This window comes from Gymnoscopelus microlampas (assembly GCF_963454915.1).
Source record: "Gymnoscopelus microlampas genome assembly, chromosome: 5".
Taxonomy (NCBI): Eukaryota; Metazoa; Chordata; class Actinopteri; order Myctophiformes; family Myctophidae; genus Gymnoscopelus; species Gymnoscopelus microlampas.
In genome coordinates, this window is record NC_139942.1 from 55,817,105 (window position 1) to 55,843,528 (window position 26,424).

Sequence of the window (26,424 nt, forward strand, 5' to 3'; positions counted from 1 at the left end):
AAATCAATGTGTCCCTGACCGCTTGTAAAGCAGTGGGCACAGAGTGTGGCCACAATCCCCCCGTCCTCTCCACAATCCCCCCGTCCTCTCGTCCTCTCCTCTCCCCGCCGAGTCCTCTCCTCTCTGAGCGGCGCAGCGCGTGTGTCATGTTTTTTGAAGAGCCTAGCGGAGCGTGACAGGCTGATCTATGATTCCCAAACGCAGGAGGACACGATGGGGCTGAGGCGTCTCAAGTGTGTTTTTGCCCTCTCCTCCTCCTCCTCCTCCTTCTCCTCCCCGTGAATCTGTGACACAGACAATGGAGATGTTTCTCTCTCTCTCTCTCTCTCTCTCTCTCTCTCTCTCTCTCTCTCTCTCTCTCTCTCTCTCTCTCTCTCTCTCTCTCTCTCTCTCTCTCTCTCTCTCTCTCTGTGTCTGCACATCCAGACACCACTTGAAAGTGCATGGTGTTGTTCTTATAAGAGAAACTAAACCCAGTCTGATTCAATTGGTGTTTTTGGTCTTTTTAAACCACTTAAGCCCTATTTTATACTTTGGCTGATCTAGAATAGCACAGCTTGTGGATCTACTATTTAAAAAAAATGAAAATACATAAATAAATGTGTACAGATGTATGCAAGAGATAATCAATGGGGAAACAGGTCATTATTGATTGGAAAAAAAAATAACTGGCAGGGCGATTAGACCCCAACGCAAAGTAGGGGTCGAACGTTATCATCTGTCCATGTCAAACCCAGCCGGAGGGTCCCACCACCAAGCCACACACCTTGACAGACACTCCACAAGTCCAACACCAGATGCCTTGACAGGAGTGTTCTCCACCCTCCCTGCAGTAACAACATCAAACATCAAAATATTGTGTTCCAGGGAATGAAAATATACATTCAAAGATTTGCACAAAATCAAATATAGCAGATCTACAAGCTCATAGCACAGCACTCTGTGCCGCGCTATGAGCTTGTATATCTGCTATTTTTGAATAGCCCAAAGACACCTAAAATGATGTTACCGGATTGAATAGATTGAAGAGTGAAGAGACTGAAGAGACTGAACAAACCTCTCCTCAGCATGAGACTGTAATCCCACCAGGCTCAAGGATATTCAATCAGACACAAGTTCACTTCCTACATTATTCCTGAGCAGCTGCAGATCAGTGATATAGGCTCTCTGAATGCCAACAGTAAAGCTGGTTGGCCTCCATCAGAATCAACACATTACAGTATATGTTTTAACTCAAATCTTTGCTTCTGTGGAACCACTGATATTATAGCAACATACGTTTGTTTAAAAAAAACTGTTAGGATTTAGAAGACATTTGTACAATCCCCAGAAGAAAAGATTTGAGTTACAAATGTTCGGTTTAAAAAAATATATATATATTCAAAGATTTGCAAAAATGAAAATGCAGATCTACAAGCTTGTATATCTGCTATTTTTGAATAGCCCAAAGTAAATAATAATGGTTGCAGCTAAAAAATCTAAAATGACACAGTACTGTATATAGTCACCTTTCTAAACTAATGGCTTAAGTCATTTGTTTAAGTTTTTCAGTTTTTTTTTTAAAACTGATCCAAAACCAAACTATATGATATTTCTTAATCATTTCACCCAAAACGTCTATAACAAATTATGACTATTAACATAAACATTACACAGTCAGTTATGTAACATACCAGATTTAAATAGGTTTAAATAGTATTAAACCTGACTTAGGGGCCAAATGATTTTGGCCCCTAAGTCAAAATCATTTGGCCATTTTTTGTCCTAAGTCACACTAGGGAGTTAGGCCATTCTACTAAAAGGGGAGGAAACATCATGATCCTTTTCAACTAGGAGATATGCAGTTTTACCAGAGGTGACCAGTGTCATGAGGAGCTGACTTAGGCAAAAATATAGTTTTCCTCAAAAAATTACGTAGGCCACTAGTTTAGGAAGGTGTTCCCAGTTTGAATGGGTAAAGTCTCTCAAGTATTTTCATATAGTTTCAGTCGTCACTCTTTCTCATTGTCACCTCTTATTTTAGCACTGAATCAGCTCTGTGACAGAACAGGGCCCCTTGATGCCGTTCTATAGACTCCAACACCACACCGCTGTGTGTGTGTGTGTGTGTGTGTGTGTGTGTGTGTGTGTGTGTGTGTGTGTGTGTGTGTGTGTGTGTGTGTGTGTGTGTGTGTGTGTGTGTGTGTGTGTCTTTTGTATGGTGGCCTTTGCTGCTACATCAAACTTTCTCACTCTCCATCTGTTCATCATAAAGCGCCGATGGTGTCGTTGTCTTTAGAAAAAAGAAAAAAAAGACAACAACCCGACAATCTGGAGTCTTTGGAGCGTTGATGAGGCTCAGGCGGTGCTTTGTGTCCCTGATAGGCTACTGTATGTTCCTGTTTCTGTCGACTCCAAGGCCTTAACCCCTTAAGACCGGGAACGCATCTCTGTCATTTTAGATTTATTTGGCTATTCAAAAAATAGCAGATCTACAAGGCCATAGCGCGGCACCAAGTGTGCACTATGAGCTTGTAGATCTGCTATTTTGTGCAAATCTTTGACTATATATTTTAAGTGGACATTTCTTACTCAAATATTTGCTTCTGGGGGTCCCTGGGACAAAACATTTTGAGATGGGGGTCCGCGACCAAATACAAATAATTTTGGGTGGTCCTTGACATGAAAAAGACATTTGTAGAATCCCCCCAGAAGCAAAGATTTGAGTTACAAATGTTCACTTAAAAAAATGTATATATTCAAAGATTTGCACAAATGTTCACGCTTGTTTCAGAAATAGCAGATCTACAAGCTCATAGCGCGGCACTCGGTGCCGCGCTATGAGCTTGTATATCTGCTATTTTTGAATAGCCAAAGTGAAATGACACAGATGCGTTCCCAGTCTAAATGGGTTAACAAGTCCTTTGTGCGGCGGTGGGGCTGAATTGAATTCCTTTTGTCCTTTGTGTCAGTGTTGTAAACAGTGTCCTGTAGCTTCAGCATGGTGTCTGGTGGTCAGTGTTGTAAACAGTGTGGTGTAGCTCCAGCATGGTGTCTGATGGTCAGTGTTGTAAACAGTGTGGTGTAGCTCCAGCATGGTGTCTGGTGGTCAGTGTTGTAAACAGTGTCCTGTAGCTGCAGCATGGTGTCTGGTGGTCAGTGTTGTAAACAGTGTCCTGTAGCTCCAGCATGGTGTCTGATGGTCAGTGTTGTAAACAGTGTCCTGTAGCTTCAGCATGGTGTCTGGTGGTCAGTGTTGTAAACAGTGTCCTGTAGCTCCAGCATGGTGTCTGGTGGTCAGTATGTACGGAGGTACCAGACTGACTGAGAGGCTGTTAACACACTGTGGCCTCTATGCTGGGGAGACGGCTGAAGCTGCGGACTGATGAGTGGCTTCAATGATCAGTCACGCACACACACACACACACACACACACACACACACACACACACACACACACACACACACACACACACACACACACACACACACACACACACACACACACACACACACACACACAATGTCCAAAAGCGTTACTTCTCAGCAAATGGAAAAAATAAGAATGGATCCAATGAAGTTATTATTTAGTCACAAGCTCTCGTGACTAAAAAAGGAACCATTGCCGATCGACAAGCTCACAACGCGACGCAAGCTTGTAGATCGGCTATTTGACACTGTAGTATGGCAAAGTATATAGCATTAATTTACGAAAGAACATATACATTTGAAATATGGACATGCAAGGTTTTAGGGGTGTGCCGATATATCGTCCCGTGATACGTTTTCGTGACGATATGTATCCTTTTGCCGTTTTCTTTTTTGTATTTTTTTGGCAATAATAATGATGCAAAAACAGAGGTATTTGTTTGCATTTGCTTCCCCCCCCCCCCATATATTTTCATAATAAAAAAGTCCCATATATGGTATCGACATCGTGAGCCCAATATTGTGTACTGTATCGTGAAATTAGTGTATCGGCACACAAGGTTTGTATCCGACAACAACGATGTAGAGACCGGTTTATAAATGCTGGTCATGCTACACACAACTAATACTGACAGAAAATGTACAACTCAATTTAATTTGATTTGTTTTCCCGTAGAGCAAAACGTGATTGAAATAAGCTTAGGTAATACAAAATCACACTCAGTGTGAAGTGGGCGGTGTGGTCATCACAGTAGTCATCACAGTGATGGAAGCTCACAAGGCAAAACCTTAGGCAAAACCTATTGTGTAGGGGTTAGGGCTTAGGGGTGTACAATGGGTGGCCAATCACAGTGCAGGGTTTGGGGGGGTACAATGGGTGAACAATCACAGTGCAGAAAATGTCAATGTCCCAACCTCACATACTGTATAGGGGCGGCTACACCGCCCAAAAAAATGAAAAGAATACAAAAGAAAACAATGAAAACTAGGAAGGAAATGCAGGAACCAACGGGTTAACTGGGTCTGAAGGTCCTTTTACGACATTATTATCACTCACTTTCCTCCCTTTGGACACGTTCTGAGAGAAGGCCCACACTCGTACCTTAAGTGCCTGATAATCCTTTGTTTTATGGCCCACTCACACCCTGGGAGAGGAAAGAGCTTCTCCTCCCTTCCGTCCGTCATTTAATCCACAAAACATCTATCTGATGAAGTCCATCAGGACTGAGATGTTGGGCTCATCCTCCTCATCCTCACTAATGGCAGTGTGACTTCCTGTTTCCAGGAACCTCTGCTTATTAAGCAACATGTGTGTTATGCAGCGCAGTAAATCTTGGTTGCAATTTACCAGTGGTGTAGAGTAAATTTACTCAAGTACTGTACTTAAGTACAATTTCGAGGCATTGTCGCTTTACTGGAGTATTTCCAATTTTCAGTACTTTTAGTTCTACTCCACTTCATATAAGAGGCAAATATTATAATTTTATTCCACTACAATTATTTGAAGTTACTAGTTACTTTGTAGATTTTGATTATTACAAAACACAGTAACCACTTCAGCACTATATACATTTTGTCCATTTGAAAATATAAGCTCACAATGTGTCGCGTGAGCTTGTAGATCGGCTATTCAAAAAAACAACAACGTATATTTGAAAGCTTGTGAAATGGGACATAATGCACAATGACTAGTTTTGGTACTTTAAGTTCATACTCAATACTTTTGTACTTTTACTCAAGTAAATTTTCACCAATCATTGGTCTATTATTACATTCCCAGATTACGGACACTAGTGTTCATGTTTTTAATGAACATAATAGTGATTGCAGAACATTTCTCATTTACTGTGATTTGATAGAGTTACTGGGAAATGTAGTGAATATTACATTGCTACCAAATGAATTAGTTAAAGCTGATGAAAGCATCAATGACTTTGTCCAGACGAACCCTGACAGTGGACATTCATCCTTAGCATTTATATTTCACAATATGAAGAACATCAATCATAAACAGACTAAATGAACTGACTTTAACACATGTTAAATGAAAGCATATTAAATGCTTGACTTTAGGTTCAGCAATAATCTGGGGCTATAGTCTGTAACACATTTTGTCCTGGTGTGAGTGAACGTGAAAACAGTGGCTTCAGGGTGGAATAGCACACAACACATTTAATACAAATAAATTAAAAGGTGTTTATCCACTTAAGCCCTTAATACTTCATTGTACAAATAATTTTGAAAATACGAAATATTTAAATTATATTTTAATATTCAATATTTCGGATCATTTTAAATTACTGATATCTTTGATAACACTAGACCGGTGGCCGCACTGGCCTACCTGGGAACGATGCAAGTCGGGAAAGATGCAAATAGGCAATGCATGCCCCACCCTGTTATGCAATACCCGTTGTGCCCTTTGAAACCATTGGTGTGCCTGTGTCTCTTTGGTGCCCATATATGGAGATCCCTGATATCAATATATTATATATATGTGAACTACAGACATACAGACATTCTGTGCATTTATTGTAAGGTTGCCCAACATAGGGTTAAAATGGGAAGCCTTGGACTTTGACTTTCTATTAATAAAGTAAACATTTGGAACCCTCTGAAAATGTGAACCTTTTGGGGAAAACTACACATTTTTTTTTCCCCCATATCTTCTCAGTTCTTTAGCATCATGTATTTAGTGCTCTGCTGTTGATCAAACTTGAGATGTCTAGAGATGGTGGTTTACTTATTCATTGCATTTTAACATTCTTTAAACAAGCAGTATCTCGGGGCCTATTACCATGGTGCCCTGACACCACAAAGAACTCAAACGTTTAGCTAATAAGGGATGTGTCAAGGGTGTCATGCAATATTAGCTTTTATGAAATATTCCAAACCAAATTAACCCATTTAGACCGGGCAAGCATCTTGTGTCATTTTAGATTTCTTTGGACATTAACAAAATAGCAGATCTACAAGTTCATAGTGCGGCACCGAGTGTCACGCTATGAGCTTGTAGATCTTCTATTTTTGGGGGAAAATGGTGAAAATGTGTGTTTTAAAGCGAACATTTTTAACTCTGATCTCTGCTTCTGGGGGTCATATAACATATTTTGAGATGGGGGTCCACGGCCACATATCATTTTGGGGGTCCTTCACATGTAAAAGTTGGAGCACCACTGATATAGCAACATACTGATAGGATTTAGAAAACATTTTTAGATGTATTTGACCGCAGACCCACATCTCAAAATGTGTTGTTCCAGGGACCCCCAGAAGCAATGATTTGAGTTACAAATGTTTGTTTTAAAAAAATATACGTTCAAAGATTTGCACACATTTTCAAGATAAAACAAAATAGCAGAACTATGAGCTTGTATATCTGCTATTTTTGAATAGCCAAAGTATAACATAATGGTTAAAGTGGTTACACAGATGCGTTCCCGGTCTTAATGGGTTAAATGATTTAAGTTCATGTCATTAATAACCATTTCCAGTGGAAACCCCCTCATGCATGTGGGTGGGAAATGGGGTTTTGACTTTCGCATTTGTTCAATGTCAAAATCAGCACTGGATCGTAAACCTTTTGGTAATAATCTGCATAACTGTCACATCCCATTTCATTCAATTTCACTGGAGGTATTAAGTATTAAGCTCTATGTTTTTTAGTATTAACCCTGCCTTAGGTATAGCTGACATCCAATGTGTGTAAGCAAACAGTATGATGTTTAGTACAGTGTTGATTTTGACAGAAAATATTTATTTAGTTTTAGTCATATTTTGTTACGTGAAATGTTTTAGTTTTAGTTGACTAAATATCATGAGATTTTATGTATCATAAGATTTTCCACTAAATCTACAGTTGATTTAGTTGACTAAAATGTATTGTGACGGTGCCTTGATGGCGTCATAATGCCAGATTTTACACTTGGTTGCACTCTGAAAATAGCCGATCTACAAGCTCACAACGCGTCGCAGCGAATTGCGTTGTAGATCGGCTATTTTCAGAGTGCAACACCCGAGCCAAGGAGGACTTTAAACTAAATGTGTCTTTGTGAACTTTTAAAAAACTAGCGAAAACAAACAGTGGAGTCCATAACAAGATGAATAGCAGATCTACAGTATAAGCTTACAACACGGCGCAACGTGACATGCTGTGATATTTTATAAGATATTTAGTGTAACAGGAAATCAGGTGGGGGCTTAGTAGAGGGCTTTATTGGGTATTCCAGCTAAGTAAGTATAGGGTTTAATCGCTAAATTGGTGTGGAATAAAAAAATTAAATCACTTCTCCTCAAAAGCGGATCCAACCAGTGACATCTAGTGGCTGAACGTTGGCTGATAGCAGTTTGTTCACTCACACAATATTAAGTAACTTCCTCATGGTCTCTGGAAGTCATCAGAGGCATTGGGTCTCACTGCATTGACAGATTGATAGCTCAGCTCTGTTCTTCTTTTGCCTGATAAAGAATAAGGCCATGTTCCATCTTCTGTTCTGGAGTTAACCCATTACGACTGGGAACACATCTGTGTCATTTATAGATTTATTTGGCTATTCAAATAGCAGATATACAAGCTCGTAGCGTGGCAGCTATTTTTTTTATATATTTTTTTTACGTGCCAATTTGTGCAAATCTTTGAATATATATATATATATATATTTTTTTTTTTAAATCAATTTTTTTCTTCTGGGGATTCTACAAATGTCATCTAAATCCTAACCGTTTAAAAAAAAAAAACGTATGTTGCTATAATATCAGTGCTTCTCAAACTTTTTTCATGTCAAGGACCCCCCAAAATGATATGTATTTGGCCCACGGACCGCAATCAAAGATTTGAGTTACAAATGTACGCTTAAAAATATATATATATATTCAAATATTTGCACACATTTTCAACGATTTTTCAAAAATAGCGCTACAAGCTTGTAGATCTGCTATTTTTTAATGGCCAAAACAGATCTTTAAATGACACACACATGCGTTCCCGGATGGAATGGTTTAACATGTCAGGAGCATAAGTCTTGGGGAGCATTGATGCCATTATAACCTCATTCCCATCCGTTAGGTAAGTGGATTATGGGGGGGTTATGGGGGGGGGCTGTAGCGCTGGCACGCTCCGATGTGTGCTTTGGTTTTATTGGCTCTCTAAGAGGAGAGACAGCCCACTTAGTCCATGCCTTTGATTCTAAGTAATGTTGGACATTAACCCCTTAACACCGGGGAAATCGTCCGTGTACATTTTTTGTATTTCTTTGGCTATTCAAGAATAGCAGATCTACAAGCTCTATGAGCTTGTAGATCTGCTAATTTTTGAAAATATTTATATATTTTTAAAGCGAACATTTTTAACTCAAATCTTTGTTTCTGGGGCGGATTCTACAAAATGTCTTCTAAATCCTAACAGTTTTAAAACCTATGCTGCTATAATATCAGTGGTGCTCAAACTGTTTCATGTCAAGGACCCTCAAAATGATATGTATTTTTGGCCGCGGACCCCCATCTGAAAATATGTTGTTCCAGGGACCCCCCCAGAAGCAAATATTTGAGTTACAAATGTTCGCTTTAAAAAAATAAATATATATATGCAAGGATTTGCAAAACAATTCAAGATTTTTCAAAGAAATTACAGATCTACAAGCTCATAGCGCGGCACTCGGTGCCGCGCTATGAGCTTGTATATCAGCAATTTTTGAATAGCCAAAAAAATATCTATACGATAGCGCTTTCCCGGTCGTAATGAATTAAACAGCTCTCCCCATACCCCCTGTTTTAGCTCTCTCTCTCTCTCTCTCTCTCTCTCTCTCTCTCTCTCTCTCTCTCTCTCTCTCTCTCTCTCTCTCCCCTGCACGCCGGGCGCTAATGTAAGCTGATGGCTTTGATTCCATTTGTCACAGAGAGGTAGATTTCATTAAAAAACCCTTTAAAACGTTTGACATCTGACATTCTGTTCAAAAGCACACGGCCATGATGGCAGCACCTTATATCCATTCATACTTACATGTTTATGTTTTATATGGTCAAATTTGAACTATTATGTTGCATAATATGTGTTATACATTATTTATCTCTCTGGATAGCGATGTTTTGTTTCAGCCACTTGAGGCCTATACACAGTGCTGTAAAGTACATTTACTCAAGTACTTTACTTAAGCACATTTTTTAGGTATTTTTTACTTTACTGGAGTATTTCCATATATCAGTACTTTTACTTCTACTCCACTACACTTCAGAGGCAAATATTGTACTTTAACTCCACTACAATTATTCTAAAACGTTAGTTACCAGTTACTTTGTAGATTTGATTATTATTACAAAACATACATTACCCACTTCAGCCCTACAGTATATATACATTTCGGCCATTTGAAAATAGCCGATCTACAAGCTCACAATGCATCACATCGCAACGCTATTTTTTTTAATAGCGACGCTATTTTGCTGTTTTTTTTTCACCTTGTATGACATGCCCACAATTGGGAAGCCAGGTTGAAAGTGGTTGGAAATGGCAAATTTACCCCATAAACACTCGACAACAGATTAATGTATTGTAGAAAATGAATTAGTAAAGCATAATACAGTAAATGCTTACAGGAGCTGAAGCAGAGCGATACAGAATCCCCTAAAAGCATTACCTAAAACATGCACTCACTGGTTAGTCCAATCTGTTTGTGACATTGTTAAATGAATTTCGGTAAAGAGGCCAAGATTCATTTATTTTGAGAATGGAACAGCATGGCTAAAAGCATGCACCCGCACGCCAAATGTACTGTGGTTATGATAATCGAAATAATGCTATAAAATGCCGTATTCCAGACTCCTTTTTTTTTGGGTTGGTGCGTAATTAGAAAAATGGCATGTTTTCTTGGAGACGTTGCATTAATGCAGAGCAATTTTTCTGAATAGAGGACTTCATCAGTGACTTTGAAAGTACTGAACATTTAACCCATTAAGACCGGGAACGCATCTGTGTCATTTTGGATTTCTTTGGCTGTTCAAAAATAGCAGATATACAAGCTCATAGCGTGGCACAGAAGTGCCGCACTATGAGCTTGTAGATCTGCTATTTTGTTTTTTTTATGTGTGCAAATCTTTGAATATATATCTTTTTAAGCGAACATTCAAAATATGGGGATTCTACAAATGTCTTCTAAATCCTAATCCTAATCCTTTGAAAATAATTATGTTGCTATCATCAGTGGTTCTCAAATCTTTTCATGTCAAGGCCCACAGAATTAATTGTATTTGGCCGCGGACCCCCATCTCTAAATATGTTGTTCCAGGGACCCTCCCAGAAAGATTTGAGTAACACATGTTTGCTTTAAAAAGATATATATTCAAATATTTGCACACATTTTCACGATTTTTCAAAAATAGCAGATCTACGAGCTCATAGCGCGGCACTCGGTGCCGCGCTATGAGCTTGTATATCTGCTATTTCTTTATAGCCCAAAGTATAAAATAATGCTTAAAGTGGTTACACAGATGCGTTCCCGGTCTAAAAGGGTTAATCAATTTGCCAAACCAAATGACTCTGTGCTCCGTTTCGACCACTGTGTGCGCATTCAGATTTCTGCTGCATAAGTGACCCATATTATGGGGTGTCATTCGTTAATGTCCTTGACTATGCAGATTAGGCAAACAACTTATGCAAATTGACTTTACTTTTTTGCCAATTCAAATTAATGTCAGCAACTGAATCCCTGCTATTTTTGGTGTGCCTCACACACATCTTAACTGTTTGCAGTGGGACTTTCAAGACTCATTTAAATTAGTTACATTCTCACACAGTTTTGTGGACCTTAACCAACTTACTGTAAATCTGTATTCATTTCTCATTCTGTATGGTAATTGTCTCCGCCAGGCCAAAAGGCATGGCGAGAGAGTATGTTTTACCCCCTGTCCGTCCGTCCATCCGTCCGTCCGTCCGTCCGTCCGTCCGTGTGTGTGTGTCCTGTCCGTGTGTTACCAGCTAATCTCCGGCACCGTTGGCCCGCTCGCTGCAAAACTGTGCACACACACACTCCCTCGATGCCAATTCAGAACCTCTGCCCCAACTTTTTCACATGGGCCTGTTATAGCGCCAGCAGGAGGCCGATTTGTGCAAAACCCATTTTTTTTACATTACTCCTACAGATTTTATCCAAACGTCATTCAAATTGGTACAAAGTATCTCTATAGTCATGTGATCAACCCGGATCTGTCCGATTTCCCATATTCCATCCTGATTGGCTAAGGTTGGCTTCCAAAGTTTGCAGGATTGGTCTGTTTTGAACAAAATGCCTCAAATCATGAACGCAGCTTGCAATTTCCGTGAAATTTCACACGCACATTCCCACTAGGCCGAGGAAGAAATGCCACCCATTTCACATTGGCCTGTTATAGCGCCACCAGCAGGTCTAATTTAGCAAAACACATTTTTGGAACAAAATGCCTCAAATCATGAATGCAATGTCCGATTGCCGTGAAATGCACCCTTTTCACATAGGCCTATTATAGCGCCACCAGGAGGCCAAAATAACGTACCTGACCTGGCGGAGACCTGTGCTCCGAGGAGCACTTTTTCTAGTTTTGTCTTGTGTTTTTTGGTTTAATACAAATAGTGTATCCATGTGTAAAGCTGCACTATGTAATTTGGCTCTTCTGCCCCGGATTTGAACCCGGTTTCCTGCACAAGTGCTGAAATCTTTACCATTAAGCTAACAGCGCCTGCCTGCTTGCTCAGGGGATAAATTGAATCTTGACCATCAGGTCAAAATACGTGTCAGATCCTGTGTCTAGGTGAAACGTGACCTTTGACATGATCTAAATGTCTCAAATGCATTTAGTTATACTTTTGTTAACTTAAATACAAATACATTGACATAAAAATGACTATAGCATTTTTATACTAGTCAGTCTATGAATATAGACTAAAGTAATTAAAGCAGGTCATGTTTTATGTTTGGAATTGTAACAGCTGAAATCAATAATATATCAGTATTCCGATATTAACCTGCGGGCCGCATTAAGTGAAGGTGGGGGCCGCATGTGGCCCCCGGTGCCGCCAGTTGCCCATGTATGGCCTTAAAGGGTTGCAACCGGGGCGATAACCGAGAAGAAGCACAAGACCAAGCCAGTTTGCTCAAGATTGGTCCAGCAGTGTGCGAGATTAGCTGTACACACAGACAGACAGACAGAGAAACATGGACACACCGTCAGTGGCATTAACATGTCTGGCAGAGATTTAAACCAGTGCCACAGTACAAATGATTTGTATACACAAGGCCAATCGATGCCAGAAGGGAACGATGCCTGTTGGGAACGTATTCCCCTCTGATAATGAAATACACCCTGTACCCTTTTGAACCTGTTGTCTGTTTGAACCTAACAGATTCTGCTCTGCGTTTGAATCTGTTGGGGGGGTTCGTCATATCGCGTTCGCACTGGCCTACAAGTGGGCGTGCCTTCAGATCAGGAAGCAGGCCGTGCTTTACCCAATCAAATGTAGTGGGCGGGATTTACGTGTCTGCCGATCCTTCCCCACTAGAAACAAACCGAAACTCATTTAACAATAGCGTCCTCGGAGCAGACAAAACCACGGAGAGATATTCACATTTTAACTTGTTCTTTCATCATAGAAACAAGTGGGCTTATAACCAAAACGATCCATGTTCTCTAACGTGGTGTTAGTGTTCCATGTAGAAATATTGTTAGTGGGAATGAAAACATAGTCGCACCACCGGAAGTGAAAGGCTGAAGGTAGACCAAAACCCCGGTTTCCTTGCGTACGTGTGCTACGTCGACTTCCTCCCAGAGCCAAGTGAGATAGTAAAAATCACACCCTGTGTGAAGGTAGCGGCGCCTTTGAATACATTATGTCATCGATATGTGTTTATAATGTGTTTATAGCCATGTGTCATGTGAAGCTTGACCAATCACTTTGTTGACGGGTCTGACCAATCAGAGCGTCGACGACAGATAAAGTTAAATTGAGGATCTAACTTTAAATAACTTACCTAGAAGGAGACTTTAGCCAAATAAAAATATATACAAAAAAAAACATGAGGAAATAAAAAATAAACCTTGACATCATAGTGATGTCATGAATAGTCCCCTTGCCTGACAAATCACAACCTTGACGGGCCTGACCAATCAGAACCTTGACGGGCCTGACCAATCAGAACCTTGACGGGCCTGACCAATCAGAACCTTAACGGACTCTTGGATTCTCGATCGTCTCTATCAAACCATTCTGTCATAACGGATGACTGGGTCCCGAACTCAGACTTTCTATACATTCACCCTTCATCTGTTCTTGTATCTTTCTCTTTCTATTCGTCATATTAACTTTAAATAACTTACCTAGACGGAGACTTTAGCCAAATGAATAATAAGATGAAGTCATTGTCATCGTTTATATAGACATCGAATTCTATATTCATGACATCATAGTGATGTCATGAATAGTGACCAATCACAACTTTGGCGCACCTGACCAATCAGAACGTTGACGCACCTGACCAATCAGAACGTTGGCGCACCTGACCAATCAGAACGTTGACGCAAAAGCCAGGCATAGAGGGCTAATATCCGCTCTATACCTAAAGGTATAGAGCGGCTAGCGCCGCTAAAAAACAGCAGAGGGCGCTGTTTTTCCTTTTCATTTGGCGATGGGTTCCCAGATTGGTTTGAACCTGCCTTTCATGTCCATATATGGAGATCTCTTCCTCTGTATAAGTCATTCTATTTCCATATAAGGGGATCCCTGATGACATCAATAGGATGTCAGTGTCTGGTTCACACAGAGATAATGTGCGTTCTTCAGGAATATCCATACATGGAGTTCTATTGTTGCACAGTGGTTCTGGACAACCGATAGGTCACACAGAATGCTCAACGTGATTTTGCACATTTCTGTATAGATCAGTCCCGTCGACAACGTTTTCCCAAACACTCACATCACGAATCCACCTCCAAGATGTCCAACCTCCAAATATACAATGACAAATAAATTAATTGCAATGACGCCTGCGCAAATCAGCAGTTTGTAATGCTTGGCAACAGTTTGTGTTGTGTGTGACATCAGACCAGAAATCTGCTAACCTTATATAAGAACAGTACATCAAAGATAAATTGTTACTTCAAACATAATCTATTAAGGTGTTCTGAGTAAAACAAGATGGGGATAAAGTAGATGGAAAACTAAGTTAACAACTGAGAGAGACTATATGAGAGCCAATTTCCTGCCCCATAAAAGCCAATAGACTTCACATTTGTCTGTGTCAATGACACATAGTGTAGTCAAGAACAATATACTGAGACAGCCCGAGAAGAGGAGAGAGAGACAAGTGAGCGAAGAGAAGATGAGGACAAATCTCCAAGCCGAAAGAGAACAACTATTGCCATCCACATCACAGTCCAAGAATTGCAGCAGCTGTAATGAAGAACCAGCGGCCGTTCAAATTGCCAGCTCTATAACCAACCAGAGAAAAGGAGATGGAACTGACGGATCAAGATCTTACCAAGACTTTAACTCAGCCATGAGAAGTAAAGATAGATCCGATTACTTGTACAGGAAAGAAAACCAAATACGTAAACAGAGTGGTAAGAGTTTCAGTATGTCAGGTACTTTGAAGACCCACTTTCATAGCCACACTGGAGAAAAACCTTTCCACTGTAAACAGTGTGAGAAGAGTTTCAGTCAGTTAGGTCATCTGAAGACGCACCAGCGTATCCACACTGGAGAAAAACCTTTCCACTGTAAACAGTGTGAGAAGAGTTTCAGTCAGTTAGGTGACCTGAAGAGACACCAGCGTATCCACACTGGAGAAAATCCTTTCCACTGTAAACAGTGTGACAAGAGTTTCAATCAGTTAGGTGCTCTTAAAAGACACCAGCGTATCCACACTGGACAAAAACCTTTCCACTGCAAACAATGTGAGAAATGTTTCAATGAGTTAAGCAAGTTGAGGATACACCAGCGTATCCACACTGGAGAAAAAATGTTCTACTGTAAACATTGTGACACGAGTTTCAGTCAGTTAGGTGACCTGAAGAGACACCAGCGTATCCACACTGGAGAAAATCCTTTCCACTGTAAACAGTGTGACAAGAGTTTCAATCGGTTAGATGATCTTAAAAGACACCAGCGTGTCCACACTGGAGAAAAACCTTTCTACTGTAAACATTGTGACACGAGTTTCAGTATTTTAGGTAATCTGAAGAGACACCAGCGTGTCCACACATGAATAACATCTTCCCTCTGAAAATAGTGAGACGAGAGTTTCAAACAACTAAGCAATCTGAAAAAACACTAGTGTGTCCATTAGGGGGGTTCGAGTTGGTCAAATTGATGAGAGGCTGAGCATGACATGCCGCTGGTAGAAAGGGAGTCTACAGGGGCTTAAAACGTTGTTATTTCTCAATAAAGTGATCCTTTACCTTGAAGACTTTTTTAAAAGTTTTTTTGAAGAAGGCATCGGATTCAGTTCATTTCAGTTCGGCATGAACATCAACTTGAAACTTGCTGGAGATAGGTAATCCAACAAGCTAAATATAACTTTGCTCATGTGTTGTCAAAGTTATGTTATTGATGTGTTTTAATGCATTTTAATTAAAGCATGGATAGATTAAAAAAAAAATTGTCCCTGGAGAAAAGATTGACAAGATAACAATAATGTTTGAATGACTTGGACAAAATGTAAACAAAAACTATGTCTAAAAATTAAGCCAGAAACATTGTATGTTAACACATTGATTGCCATGAACGCATTGATGCGTTCTTTCAAATCCATCGCTTGAGTGCCACAATTCAAAAGAGTGCATATATGTGTTCTTTTGAATTTTCATTGTTTAATCTGTGATCGGGTTGTTATATTTATTTTTCATCATAGGTTTCGTTTTCCACTTACTTCACACACACCGGGATCCGGTTTCATGACGCAGATTCCGTTTCCGGTTCTTTTTTTTCCCCCTGGTCATATTAGGCCAGAATAGGGAAAAAACACGTTTTTTCACACGGTATAAAAAAAGAACGGACAGCTCCACTTCTATTTTCTTAAGTCTGGGTGACGAACAGTCATCGGCGTTGTGTATCACATCGTATTTAAGCCCGATCAGCGATTGTCGAAAATGTCACATCCGGTTATGACTTATTTACTGTTTGAGCCTGTTTGGGGGGGGGGGGGGGGGGGGGTCGAGCGAGTCAGCGAGTTATCAAGGTGTCTATTTGCTGCTATCTGCTGGTAGATCTGTCGTATGTGTTTAAAACCGCATCCAGACAATTTATTTGAATGAAAAATTACAAAATAAAAAAACACGCAAATCGCTGGCACAGGGGTGAGTACATTATGAATAAACTCTGGCAGTCAATGTGTTAAAGGACAACTTTGTTTTTTTACAACCAAGGTTTATGTTTTAGATTGTAATTAAAGTAAATACAATATGAGTGTTAAAATATTTAAATGTACTGCTTTCTATAGTTTTAGCAATTTTCGCGATCTTTTTTACAGTGGGCAGGGGCATTCGGGCAGGTGGCTAAATATGTCTTTTTTTACACAATAACCCGGCAATGTCTTTATTATTATTTACAGTAGCTTTTCTAGCCCCCAATTAACTCACATCTGGCCATCAAAGACCACAGGACCTTTTTTATTGTGTAAAACATACATATTTAGCCAACGGACAGAATGCCCCCGCCCACTGTAAAAAAGATTGCGAAAATTGCTCAAACTATAGAAAGCAGTAAATGAAAAAAAATAACACTCACCTTTTATTTACTTAAATTACAAGCTAAAATATAAACCTTGGTTTTAAAAAAACAAAGTTGTCCTTTAAGACAATTACATATTGACATATGGTTCTTTAATTTGAGGAAGGGGATGTTATTACGATGGGACACGATAACAAGGAAAAGGGTCCGTTTAACCTTTTAGTACAGTATGTACTTGGATGGCATCCAAGAGTCATTATTTAGCCACCACAGTAAAAAACAAACAAACAAAAAAAAAGCCTTCTCTGAGGACAACAATGTAAATAATCTCTCTTCTACTTATACTTCTGACAAGATATGGTATGTACACATGTTTTATATGGTCATGTATATGCATTTTTGTCAATACAAACACCAATCAATCAAAAACAGAAAGAAAAAATAACAGAACATCTGCACCAAGTGAAACACAGTTCTGACAGCAGGTTCAGGTCGTCCAAGGTCCAGCGGTTCGGCCGTGAACAGAGGGTTCTCACCAGGACCCGGAACGTAAGCGAGTTCTCCCCCGTCCGTCCGCATGCATGGGCTCCTCATCTGAAGACTCTTTCTTCAGGCGAGCTGGCGGATGATGAGGGCCTGAAAGGAGAGGATTAACCTTTTTTTACATCATCATCATTTTTTATCATGGGTGATGCGTCATAATTATCATATGTAACGACACAGACCACTGGAATGCATTTACATGTTAGGTGTCTAGCTGACCCTTAACACATTGCGTGCCAATCGCATAGATCTACACGAACCTAAATAATTGTGCAGCGTGCCAGTCGCGTAGACCTATCTTTTTTTTTTTCTCGCAGGTTCACATTTCATTTTAGGCCTCCCTCGCAGTGACACATTTCACTGTAGCACACCCGAATATGGAAATATCCGTATCCGGAGATTTTCGTTCCCACCCACCTCCGCTCTAAATCTTCCCCTAATCCTCCCATTATCTCTGAGTTTTTTTTCTCCTCGCTGATCGCTGTTTAACATAAACCGCGACAACTTCAAAATGGACGATCGCCGATTGAAACAGTCTTCTCTGGGCCACTCACACAGCTACCCTGTGTGTCTACAAACAGTTCAGAGCGCGATCTTAAGGTATTTAGCGAGGTCTGTGGCGACGTGAAAAAAACTAAAACTAAATCGCTGGCACTATGTGGTGAGTACATTATTATATTAAACTCTGGCATGGAATGTGTTAACATATACTACACAACTTATATTCCTGCAAACATAAAATGAGTCAGTTCCTAGATCACTAGTAACCAACAGCAAGGAGTATAAAGACAAGATCATATTCCTTTGACTCTAAAAGGATCATGTGAGGCAGACATGGCATGAACAGGAAAGGAACATCAGGGCAGGGTTATGATTGATTTATACTTGGTTGCTCGCCGGTGTCGCACACTGAATATAGCCGATCTACAACGTGTCACACTGCGACACGTTGTGAACTATATGTGAAATATAGTCCTGGCAGTAGAGTGGTGCTCATGTGTGAGTAGAACCTCCGGTGGTTATACTCACATTGGGTCTTCAAACACTGTATCTCTCTAATTGTTTCTGCTCATTAAGTCCCCATATCATTCAGTAGAATTACAGTGATACCTAACCTTTAAAGGATCCCTGGCTAATGAGCCAAATAGGCCTTAATACATTATAATTGTCCTCTAGAATTAAAATGGAAAATTAAAAAACATCTTAAAAATGTGTATCTATTTTAGAAATAGTTCATCTTTCACTCGATAGGGGCAATGCCCGTCGCAAAAAAGCACTTAATACTTCCAATGGTTAATATGAGCATTAAATCAATTATATAAATATGCACATGCATCCCATAAATTCCATAGGGCTAGACCACACATAGGCAAATGACATCATCAACTTGCGACGGGCGTCGCCCCTCTTGAGTAAAATATGAACTGTTTCTAAAATACATAAAATATTGAAGGTGTTTTAACCCATTAATGGCGTGTAACGGTTCCGTCGGAATACAACATATTTAAACCAGTTTGACCGGATGGGCTTCAATGTGGTTGAAGTGTTTAACGGCGGAAGTCAGTTGCAGTAACGTCATTGGGTAATCTGAGTCGTCACGCAACGACATCACAATGTCGTCATCACAACCGTGTCCTTTAAAACTGCATCTTCAAATAAACACATCATTTAGCAACTTTTACCAACGGATGCGGACCACATGTAGTGACTTCCCCCTGGAAATACTTTTTCAACTTTTGGATCAGACTGCCTTGTCTGCGATTGAGATGGCGTTCATTCTGCTATATTAGCAAAAAAGTCACCGGCTTCCTTGATTGGTTAAACAACCAGCTTATCGGCTTTGTAGATTTGTCAAACATTTGCGGCACTGAACCAATAAGTGGTAAGCGCCCACAACAGGACTCTATACTTTTACAGAGCTAGACTTGACCAATCCAGTTTGATCTACGGTGTGAGAGACATGTTCTGCTGGACGGTACATCAGAATGGAAGACCAGGAGGACTGAATTATGATACTGTTACCGTGGAGCACAAGGTTTATTCCTTTGGAGGCTACTGTGAGGGACGGACCTTTAACAACATGGAACCGACTGAGGTGCATGTCTTCAACTCAGTGTCTTTGTGCTGGGTGAAGCCTCCCGTGACACCTGCAAGAGGAGAACATCAGCTTAAGGTTCCTCCCAAGTGCTGCGGCCGCACAGCTGTGTTGATAGAAGATACAGTCTATATCTGGGGAGGATACTGGGGAAAGGGGTACGACAATGTGCTTTATGCATTTGATGTCGACGCCCACAAATGGTTGAAACCCAGGGTTTATGGGACTGTTCCAGAAGGAAGAGCCTACCACTCAGCCTGTGTGTTGGAGAAGGTCATGTTTATCCATGGAGGATCCACCAAGCTGTATATATTCACCAATGACATGTACAAGTTGGACACCAGCACAATGGTCTGGTCTTTAATTAACACCAGAGGAACTGCACCACCTGATTCATGCCGTCACTCTTCCACCATCATTGGGACAAAGATGTTTGTATTTGGGGGCTGGGGGTACCAGGGGCCCTTCTACCTAAATAACTACATCAGGTTGTTTGACACAGAGACCAACTGCTGGCTGAACACACCTTCTGCACAGCTTCTTCCTGAAAGACGCAGGAGTCATTCAGCCTTTGCCTACAATGGAGAGCTGTACATATTTGGTGGCATCCACGATAACCAGATCTTCAATGATCTGTGGAGATTCAGTCCAGAGACCTTCTCCTGGAAGAAGGTTGAGCCCAAGGGAAAAGGCCCGTCTAAGATGTATGGCATGTGCTGTTGCATGATGGGAGATTGTGTCATCCTCTTTGGAGGATCCAAACAAAGAGGCGACAAACCCTCTGATGACATGTTCATCTTAGACTTAAGTCCTAGTCTTAAGACACTATGTAAGCTAGCAGTTATTCAGTACGGTGTGGAGCAGTCTGAACTCCCTCACAACATCAAGTGGGAACTGGCAGCCATAACAACCAACTAGTGCTGTGAGCCAGTGGTGGAACATGCACCAAGTTTTTTTTTACTCAAGTAAAAATATCGATACTGCAATACAGAAATACTCTGTTACAAGTAAAAGTCTGGAATTCAAAATGTACTTGTTGCGTTGCGAGGCGTTGTGAGCTTGAATGTCGGCTATTTTCAAAATATATATCTGTGGAACCGAGTCAAACTAAATGAATGCTTCAAGTTCAACTCCTACAATTCCAAGTGCTTGTCAGGGTGGGGGGTCCCCAGTTCAAATATGATTATATTGGGGGGTCCCCAGTTCAAATATGAATATATTGGGGGCTCCAAAGTTCAAATATGATTATTTTGTGGCGTCCCCAGTTCAAATATGATTGTATTGGGGGGGTCCCCAGTTCAAATATGATTATATTGGGGGCTTCCCAGTTCAAATATGATTATATTGGGGGTCACGGCCTGAAAAGCTTGAGAACCAACTGTTCTCGGGTATCAGGTTGTCAACCTTGTTGTTAACAGGTCATGTCTTATTAAAATGATCTCAAGACCCTGATGGAGGACAGGACTAACATATTTTGAGATGGGGGTCCGTGGCCAAAATTCATATAATTTTGAGGGTCCTCGACATGAAAACGTTTGAGAACCACTGATTATAGCAGCATATTTTTTTTTCAAAAAAACTGTTTGGATTTAGAAGACATTTGTAGAATCCCCCAGAAGCACAGATTTGAGTTAAACATGTTTGCTTTGAATATATATATATATATATATATTCAAAGATTTGCACACACATTCACACTTTAAAAAAAATAGCAGATCTACAAGCTCATAGCGCGGCACTCGGTGCCGCACTATGAGCTTGTAGATCTGCTATTTTTGAATAGCCCTAAGATATCTTAAAATGACACGGATGCGTCGCCCGTCTTAAAGGGTTAAATGTGTTATTTTAGTTACAGAGGTCAATTATAATGTGTTAAGGCATATTTAGCTTATTAGCCAGGGAACCTTTTTAATCTATTCATTCTCACAACTACAGTACAGAAGCTATAGTCTCAGGCAGTAAAAGCCAAAAAAGCCAAAAAGTGGGACGTTTGCAACAAGCTTGGGGGAGCAGGTCACCCGACTCACCCTATTCTTTTATTCCAATTTTAGAAAAGGTTATTTAGCATATTTTGGGCGACTGGAACAGATTTATTGCTCATCCATTTTTCCACTGGCATATTGTCCACTGTCACCTTGACATTTGCTTCACTGTTTTTTGACATTCTGTTTTTTATGCAAATTACGCATGCATGCAGTGTCTGAGAGCTGGTTTAGAATGTGGACTGTGAGATCCAGTGGTGGGAAAAAAAGTACTATTTGTTTTTACGTAAAAGTATCAATACTGCAATATAGACATACTCTGTTACAAGTAAAAGTCCAACATTCTAAATTTACTTGAGTAAAAGTACAAAAGTATTGATATCCAAATGTACGTAAAGTATCAAAACTAGAAAGTACTCTATATGCAGAATGTCCCATTTCATAAGTTTTCAAATGTATAATACATTTGAAAATAGCAGATCTACAAGCTCACAATGTGTCGCATCGTGCCCTTGGGCAAGGGGCGTCCCCCCCCCCCCCCCCCAAAAAAAAGTTGCTATTCTGGGACACCTCCCTTACCCGCTAAACACCAAGGGCCGCAAATAAAAATGTCGGTCCTATTTTGGATTTTCCGATTTTTTTAACTCACTACACATTGTTATTGTTATAAGAAAATGTACATTTTGACATCATATTCTTTTCACTGTACCTGTTTATTTTGTGTGGCATATTGTGTATGTATGTATGTTTGTTTGTTTTTGAAAAAAATAGGAAGCAACCCATATATTTGAACGGAAATGTATATTTTTATCCTGTGCTTCACAATAATAAAAAAAAATGGGGAAAAAAACGGGCCGCGGGTTGAGTAGCACTGTTCTAGTTGGATATCACGGGCCTTAAATCCAAGGTCTCACCTCTAATCCATCTCACATGTTTGCACACACGGCGAGCAGGATATGCTCCTTTTATCCTCTTTGTCTGAACGTAGTTCCCCTCTCCTGTCCAGTTGTGTTTCACATGTACATCTCAGGTAGTCTGCATTAGGTCATTGATTGATTGAATATTTCATTAGACAGAAATGTAAAAACAGCAAGAGTACAGTCAAACACTCTGTTTGACTGTACTCTAGCCTCACAGCTAGAAAAGGTCCTGGGTTTGATTTCCACCGGGGACGCTGTGGGCACTGGGCGCTGTGTCTTCTCCTCCGCGTCATCAGTGCCCATACCCTAGGTGGGGTTGGTGAAAGGGCCTTTCTGTGTGGAGTTTGCATGTTCTCCCCGTGTCCCCTAGGGTAGGTACCCTCACAAAAACATGCAGTAATCATGGTCTCTATACCATTGGTTCTCAAAGTGGGGTCCGGGGACCCCCAGGGGTCCTTGAGGGAGTTCCAGGGGGTCCCCAGCTAAATGATAGATTAGACACCAAATGGACCCTTATGAGTCTGTAACTCTGAGAGTGTACAAATGGAACCAAATGGACCCTAACGGGTCCATTTGGTCTAACGGGTCCATTTGTACACTCTCGGAGTTAAATTGACATTGATTTTACAATATAAATTGTGGTCCAAGTGATAGAAATGCCATTAAATGGGGGTCTGTAGCCCTAGTGCATTTCAAACTGGGGGTCCTTGAAATTAAAATGGTTGAGAATCACTGCTAGAGCCTTAAAAAATCTTCTCTTATTGGGGTCCCTGGCATATCTTTTGAAATGGGGGTCCGCGGGCTAATAAGTGTCAATTTGGGGGTCCTTGACATGAAAAAGTTTGAGAACCACTGCTCTATACTGCCTCCCCCTGGTCAGCCGGGGCCCCAGGCTGGCAGAGGGAGAGTAGCGCCCAGGATTACAAGCTTAGGCAATGGCACTGGGTGAAAAATAATATGAAAAAAACTATAACAATAACCCTGGTCCTCTCTCTCTCTCTCTCTCTCTCTCTCTCTCTCTCTCTCTCCTCTCAGGGTGGGATGATCGCCCTCCTGCTCTCCATCCTGTGTCTGGTTCTCATCCTCTACACGCGGCGCCGCTGGTGCAAGCGCCGCCGCGTGCCCCAGCCCCAGAAGAGCGCCAGCGCCGAGGCGGCCAACGAGATCCACTACATCCCCTCTGTGCTGATGGGGGGCCAGGCCCGCGAGAGCCTCCGGAACTCCCGCGGTCAGGGACACAACTCCTCTGGCACCCTGAGCATCCGGGAGACCCCCATCCTGGACGGGTGAGTAAGGGGGGGGAGCGCCATGGGGGGGTTGAGACGGCAAAGGGAAGTTTACATAAGTATCAATACTGCAATGTAGAAATACTCTGTTACAAGTAAACGTCCGGAATTCTAAATTTTCTTGAGTAAAAGTACAAAAGTATTGGTATCAAAATGAACATTAAGTACCAAAAGTAGAAAGTACTCATTATGCAGAATGTCCCATATCAGTTTTCAAATATATAAAATAGCCGATCTACAAGCTCACAATGCGTTGCTTCGCGACACATTGTGAGCTTGTAGATCGGCTATTTTCAAATGGCCTGTGTGTGTGTGTGTGTGTGTGTGTGTGTGTGTGTGTGTGTGTGTGTGTGTGTGTGTGTGTGTGTGTGTGTGTGTGTGTGTGTGTGTGTGTGTGTGTGTGTGTGTGTGTGTGTGTGTGTGTGTGTGTGTGTGTGTGTGTGTGTGTGTGTGTGTGTGTGTGCGCGCGTGCGTGCGTGCGCGCAGAGGGTGGGAATCAGCACATGATGAGTAATGGGATTATGAAAAATGGTAACAATACGCGGGAGGAAAAAATATGTAATTGAAGGTAATCAGATTGTATTAGTGAGATCAGTAATCAGTGGATTGTGTTACTAATTACTAAATGTTAATCAGGTAATTAGCGATGTGCAATGGATTCAATGCTCAAACATAACCATCACTGTGTGTACAGTAGGGAGTAGAAAGCTACGCCGCTAGGGCATATTTTTATTGCTGATTGCTCTTTGTACATTTTCATAAGCGGTGCCACTGCCGTGCACACTGGCAGGTTGAGAAGTAGCACATGGCTAGATGTTTACATGGGACCATAATCTAACACTAATAATCAGAATAACCCAATCAGAATACACATAATATGGCATCAGAAGTCATCAGAAGTCATTTTGAGATGGGTGGGGGTAATCTATTCAACAGGAAGACATTACTGCCTAATAACCATACTAGCGTCACTTAGGAATAGATGTGTTCTTTCTATGCATGTTTGCCATGGGGGGTAACAGTGACAGATTGAGATCTGAACAATAGAAGAGATGTTTTACCAGCATGTGGTGGAGTTCAGCAGTGGTGTAAAGTGACTAAGCACATTTACTCAAGCACTGCACTTAACCCTCTAAGACCTAGAGATGCTTCAGAGCAACAATTATATTTTATAAAGAAAGGAGTTTAAATAATTTGTTTTTCTGTTATTTTTTCACCTCTAAATCCTCATTGGGTCCTATTGTTTAGTCTTACAATGCCATTGGCCAGGATATTTGCATATAAATACCCCCCACAGAGGCAGGAATCATCACAACTTGAAAAATCTCTGCTGGAACAGATCTCTTTTTTCTCTGGAAGATATTCCTCACAAAAACGTAAGTAATATGCCTGTAATAATTTTTTTGGTGAACATTACAATGTCTAGAACATGTATATATGTTATTATTGTGAAATATATGTCCCAAATTGAAATTAGAGCATGATTCATACTTGTTGCTTTTGGTCAACGTTGGGCCCTTGGGGTTGCAAAAAATACAAGGGTTCACCTGCTACTGTTCAGCCTTATATATAGTTTTCACAATAGATTTAAACAGTTATATGTGTATTTACATTACTATATAATATAATATATATATATATATATATATATATATATATATATATATATATATATATATATATATATATATATATATATATATATATATATATGTATGTATATATATATATATATATATATATATATATATATATATATATATGTATGTATGATAATTGAGCTGTAAGCCTCAGAAAATGTCCACCCAAAGTTTCTCTTTCCCCCTAAACAATACATATTCAACCAATATTATTCCCTTGTTAATTCTCAGTAAGTTTAATTTTATTTCAATACTACAAGGACAGTGGGACCAATGTGGTAATTCTTGGGGTGTTGTGGGGGTTGTTCATTATTCATTCGAGGGGTGGTGGGTACTTAGGGGCTTGTAATGATGATGACCACTTAGTGGCAATTAACATCAAACAATAGGTTGCCAGACAGTATTGTATGACTTGTGAAATGTTGTCCTGCAGTGAGCAGTGATGTGTAAGAACTTAGCATTACTAATGTACCAATGGTATGTCTTTATTTCATTTCAGAATGCCACAAAGACGGAAAGAGCCTCGCTTCTTAGCAAGGGATGTTCTGGATGCCGTGTTCAACGGAGAGAGTGATGTTGACATAGACATCAATGAGACTGATGAAGAGTCAGATGAAGAGGACTGTGGCTTGGGGTCCAAAGAAAACGAACCATCCGAACCACCCAGTGAACCCACTGACCGCCCAGCAGACATTCAGCTGCCCCAACTGACCAAACCCACTCATCGCCGTGATTCAAGATATCAGTGGCTGAAGAAGGACTTCATCAGCCCTAATACAGACTTTTCTGGCCCACCTCTGACCTCTGAAGATGTGAGTTCTATCCAAACACCACTGCAGTACTTCCGCCAGTTTGTGTCC

General features: G+C 40.6%; 2 protein-coding genes across 2 annotated transcripts in view; both read left to right on the plus strand.

Moving 5' to 3' along the window:
• The window catches only part of astn1 (astrotactin 1), a gene marked incomplete at both ends in the record, with an annotated part of 706,990 nt that overhangs the window by 123,099 nt on the left and 557,467 nt on the right, over positions 1-26,424 (plus strand). Inside the window, one exon of the mRNA XM_084058603.1 lies at positions 23,674-23,924. Coding sequence (XP_083914729.1) covers positions 23,674-23,924 — 251 coding nt within the window. The remainder of the gene's footprint in view (positions 1-23,673; positions 23,925-26,424) is intronic.
• Positions 19,602-20,654, plus strand: LOC311045989 (kelch domain-containing protein 3-like; the record flags this gene model as incomplete). The annotated part of the gene is made up of 1 exon (XM_084058059.1): positions 19,602-20,654. One exon carries the CDS (start codon positions 19,602-19,604, stop codon positions 20,652-20,654), a length of 1,053 nt encoding a protein of 350 aa, XP_083914185.1.